The 5,098-nt window shown below is 46.5% G+C and overlaps 1 protein-coding gene across 1 annotated transcript in view; it reads left to right on the top strand.

Moving 5' to 3' along the window:
- Atp7b (ATPase copper transporting beta) overlaps positions 1-5,098 on the top strand; it is a 70,248-nt gene that overhangs the window by 53,370 nt on the left and 11,780 nt on the right. The window contains exon 13 of the mRNA XM_029480681.1: positions 3,689-3,883. Coding sequence (XP_029336541.1) covers positions 3,689-3,883 — 195 coding nt within the window. The remainder of the gene's footprint in view (positions 1-3,688; positions 3,884-5,098) is intronic.

Here is a 5,098-nt window from a genome sequence, read left to right as displayed (position 1 = left end):
GTACAACCTTGGCTATCTCTGGAACACAGCTTCTTTGTGCTCTCTGAAAACACTTCCCAGAAGGTTTCACTTCTGTGATACTGGTCTCTTGTTATTCATGGCTAATTTTTTGGCTCCAGCTAGCCAGCATCTGTTGTCCCAGTAGTCCCTTCTATTCTGGACTCTAAATTTAGAACCACACGGCCAANGCTGCTGAGTTCTTCTGCTTGCTGGGGCTGGAACATGGCCTCTCTTATTCTATTACTGACTTTCTGTTTCTGAACTCCCTTACTGCCTGAGCTTGGCTGTCCTGGAACTTGCTCTGTAAACTTGCTCTGTATAGATTGACCTTGAACTCAGAGATCTGAGTTCCATGACCAAGGCAACTCTTAGAAGGACAACATTTAATTGAGGCTGGCTAACAGGTTCAGAGGTTCAGTCCATTGTCATCAAGGCAGGAACATGGTAGCATCCAGGCAGATGTGGTGCAGTAAGAGCTGAGAGTTTTGCATCTTCATCTGAACGCTGCTAGGAGAAGACTGGCTTCCAGGCAGCTAGGATGAGGGTCTTAAAGCCCACGCCCACTATGACACACCTACAAGGCCACACCTCCTAATAGTGTTACTACCTAGGCCAAACATATTCAAACTACCACATTATTTTATTTTATTTTATTTGCTTCTCTTATTTATTATCAGTACAATCCCAGTCATGGTGGGATAATCAGACTATTTCTGAAGGTCCTTATTGAGGTTGCTGGTTGAGGGTTACCCAGTATGTGTACCAGGCCGTGAGTTTCATCATGGGCACAGATATCCACATACAGGAATTCCCTTTGCTTTCTACTCAGAGATAATTTTCATGACATCATTTAACTCCCCAGTTGGAATGCTCCAAGGATTTGCAAAATGCCATTTATTGGCCATTACTGAGTTTAAGACATATGTTATAGAAAAGAGACCACAGTTTTGATGGCGCAGTACTATGCTAGATCTTAGGGGGGAAATGTATTTTTGCCACTTAACTCCACGAATCCCAGATCTAATATCCTGCCTTGTCAAGCAATAACGCTTCCCAGTGTGACTGAAAGGATATATATCACTGTAGGTAAAGATTTTNGATAATTAAACATTTATTCAAACTCACAGAGATTCACTTGCCTTTGCCTCCTGGGTGCTGGCACTAAAGTTGTGCATGACCACTGCCTGGCTTTCCTGCTTTTTCTTAACCTCTTACATTAAAGTACCTAAAAGAATTAAAGACATAACAATTTTCATATTCATAGGAATTTTTGTGGTATATTTGCTATTGCAAATTTAACTGACTGTTTACCAAAATGGGTCGCAACTATTTGCCAGAATATGGAGTAGTGACAGAAACAGGATATATTGAGTGATAATTAAAGGTTGCTGATTATAAAACAAACAAACAAACAAAACAAAACAAAAAAAAACATTTATTCAATAGCTGAAGAAGACAATCTTAGGAAATACTGTTTTTATCAAACTTCAAAAATATCAATGGAAAATATGGTATATCCTCAGAAAATCTTCTGCTTAAGAAATAAGAACTAATTCTCAAGAACACTTAGCAGTGTTTGAAGCCATTGTGGTTTTCATGAATGGGGTGCTGCATACGTCTGACACTTGGAGGCCAGGTCGGGACCCCACAGTTAAGTAGTGCCAGGGCCGACCAGCCAATGAGCCATCAGTGCCACCGGCTTTCCAGTGAGTGGGGTGCTTTTCATCTTATCTCATCTTACCTCACGCCAGTGCTTTGTTAGAGTCATGGCATGAAGAACTAAAGATGGAGCCTGTTTCTTCTGTGAAAATAGTGTCTGCCGGCAGATGAAGCTGTATCTGACNTGGTGTGCCATTTACTAACATGTCACTTTCTCCCTCAGCCTGTGTATTTTAAGTTGAGANAGTCTGAGTTAAGTACTTTGTGGCATCCAAGAGCCCCTGGTGCTCAAAAGTGACCTGGGCATTGTCTCTAGGACGGCCAGTGGCTAAGCCAAGCCTGACTGCCAAGGCTCCAGCCGCATACGTAGCAGAAGAAGGACTTGTTGGACATCAGTGGGAGGAGAGGCCCTTGGTCCTGTGAAGGCTGGATGCCCCAGTGTAGGGGAATGCCAGGACAGGGAAGCAGGAGTGGGTGAATGGGTGGAGGGAATACCCTTATAGAAGCAGGGGGAGGGGGGATTGGATAGAGGGTTTTCGGAGGGGGAAACGAGGAAAGGGGATAACATTTGAAATGTAAATAAAGAAAGTATCTAATAAAACAAAAAAGATCTGGTTTTGGGCAAGTCGGGAGAAGGCAGTCTTCTGCCATTCCATGCTTTGACCTCTTATGCTGATTCTCCTGTTTTTATTTGCAAAAATCAGTGTGTGCTAACAACTGGGGTGCTGTGTGTTCCTTTCAGGCACTGTCATCACTGTGGCAAGAATGTCATTTGTAGGGAGGGCTCATGTTAATTTCCAGAAGTCCACAAGAGCCCCCAAAGTGCCAAATGTCATTTTAATAAGATGCCTGTGAAAACAAAACACACTATCTTTATCGTTTAAAAATCACGTATTTGTTAAATGGTATGCCNTTTTAGTCGAACACAGCGGGTTGAGAGAAAATTAATGACTTTTACAATATGCCTATTTTAGAGCCGTGCCTTTTAAAATGAAAGGATGAAGAATGTAAAGAATTTGTGCTTTGTGTTGTCCATTCACGAAACATACCCTGGTGATTAGTGAGTTTAGCATAGTGGAGTGGAGTGTACCACTCCAGTGCATTACGAAAACACAACAAGATGAATGAACACCCCAAACANCAAGTAGTGATTTCCCTGTCCGCCACCACACCAGAAAGCAGAGCTCCATTTTGTTTGTTCAGGTACTGAAAACCACTCAGAGGGATAACAAGGGGGCCCCAAGTTCTCTGTCATGAGGAGNGACCCCAGAGTTGCCCTCTGCAGCTCTCTGTGGCTCATATATGAGGCAGAGGATTTGATAGCCTGGATACACCCACAGCACATTTCTTCACACTGCCTTTTAAGTCCCAGTGTGTCCCGGATACCTTTCTGCATCAGTACACGTAGGCTGTATGTACAGCATCCTCCCGATTAACCCCTCAGACTCCGTTATGCCTACAGCTTCATGGACCAGTTCCCTTTTAGTTGTCCCCAGGTTTTGCTATCACAAGAAGAAAACAGCGATAGACATCCTTGCATCATTTGAACATAGGTCCTGTGGAGAGCTATTTAGGCTTTCAAAATAATGAGGCCAAAGGTAATGATGAGTTAACGTGCCGCGCCAGTTCTGTTCTGTGTGGTTGCCTATGTTTGTGTGCATATNGCTNTGTTTATAAGCACAAAGCACTTTGCACCATTATATACTCAGGGAAACAGAGGCGGTGAGGGATGACCTTAGCAACACAGCTGGGATATGACCTATGTGGTCCAACTCCTGAGTTTGTGGCCCATCATGGTCTGACCTGACTCTGTTCCTGTTTCACCTTGCCTCTTTGAAGGAAGCTATGGGAAGAGATTAGGCAAGTCAGAGGTGGGCAGTGAAGCGATACATCTGATACAGAAGCTGCACAGGACACAGTCACAGTCATGTTCCTAAACTCGGTTCACTGTGTTCTCAGTTCCCACTGCCCTGCCGAGGTGAGATTCCCCACGCCCCCTGATCTCTCCATCTGATGTTTCTCTCTGCAGAGCCCTAGCAAGCACATCTCGCAGACGGAGGTGATCATCCGCTTTGCCTTCCAGACGTCCATCACTGTGCTGTGCATCGCCTGCCCCTGCTCCCTGGGGCTGGCCACACCCACAGCAGTCATGGTGGGCACTGGGGTGGCTGCCCAGAACGGTGTCCTAATCAAAGGAGGGAAGCCTCTGGAGATGGCACACAAGGTGGGCCCCTGTCAGGTCCTGGCTGTCCTTCGTGGGAACTGGGATAGCAGTTTCTATAGAGTCCTTATAAAACAGCCTCTCTTCATGGCTCCTTAAGAGAGACGCCTGACAGCCAGGTGGTGGTGGTGCACACCTACCACACTGCTGTTCATCACCAAAGGAAGTCAGGACAGGATCTCACACAGGGCAGGAACCTGGAGGCAGGAGCTGATGCAGAGGCCATGGAGAGATGTTACTGGCTTGCTTCCCCTGGCTTGCTCAGCTTGCTTTCTTATAGAACCCAGGGCTGCTAGCCCAGGGATGGCACCACCCACAATGAGCTGGGCTCTTCCCCCTTGATCACCAATTGAGAAAATGCCTTGCAGCTGGATCTCATGGAGGCACTTCCTCAAGGGAGGCTCCTTTCTCTGTAATAACTCCAGCTTGTGTCAGGTTGACACACAAAACCAGCCAGTACAAGTGACTTTCCCAGAAGACTATATCTGCTAACCAAGTTGAGAGCGCACATGCTTGGGATTAGCAGTGTCCCGTGACTCCAGGGTGGAAGAGTGACGGTGCATATTAAGTGCATATTTAGGTTAGTGTGGTGATGCACAGCCATGATCCCAGCTCTCAGGAGGCTGAGGCAGAAGGAACGTGAGTTCAGGTTCTACCTGAGCTGCCTAATGAGACCACAGCTATATACCAGTCTGTATTGTACTGGGGCCTGGCCTAGTCAGGAGTTTTTCAGCGGTGCTGGCAGTCTGGGAATTTGAGCAAGAGTTGGCCAGATAAGGTGGTAGTGGAGGTATCACTCCTGTGAAATGATAGGCAGGTGAAGAGGACTCTCGGGGACCACACATCTGTGTTGATCATGAGCTCCATGAGGTCTGCAGCACTTCTCTTCACTGGCGTGATCCTGGCATTCAGCCTGAAAGCCCCCAGAGACATCTTGTTGAACAAACTAATGAGCAGACAGAGGGAAATTAGAGACAGAGAAAGGGCTGAGNGAGGAGCCCATTCTAAGAGCCTCGGAAGATCACNTGGTAGAGCAGGGCGCTCCTTTGAGCCACTCAGTTACAAGCTGGGAGTGTCAGACTGGGTGCACAGTAAGGGTGGAGTATGGGAGGCAGGATCTTTGGAGGGAGAACCTCAGCTAACAGGGTTGAGGGTAGAGGACAGCATTGAGCTTTGGATTCCAAGCAGTGTATCTGCTGCTTACGGATCATGGTCTGA

The sequence above is a fragment of the Mus caroli genome, chromosome 8 (genome assembly GCF_900094665.2).
Source record: "Mus caroli chromosome 8, CAROLI_EIJ_v1.1, whole genome shotgun sequence".
In the NCBI taxonomy this organism is placed as follows: domain Eukaryota; kingdom Metazoa; phylum Chordata; class Mammalia; order Rodentia; family Muridae; genus Mus; species Mus caroli.
The sequence above is the reverse complement of the archived record's forward strand: the minus strand, read 5'-3'. Positions and strand labels throughout refer to the sequence as shown.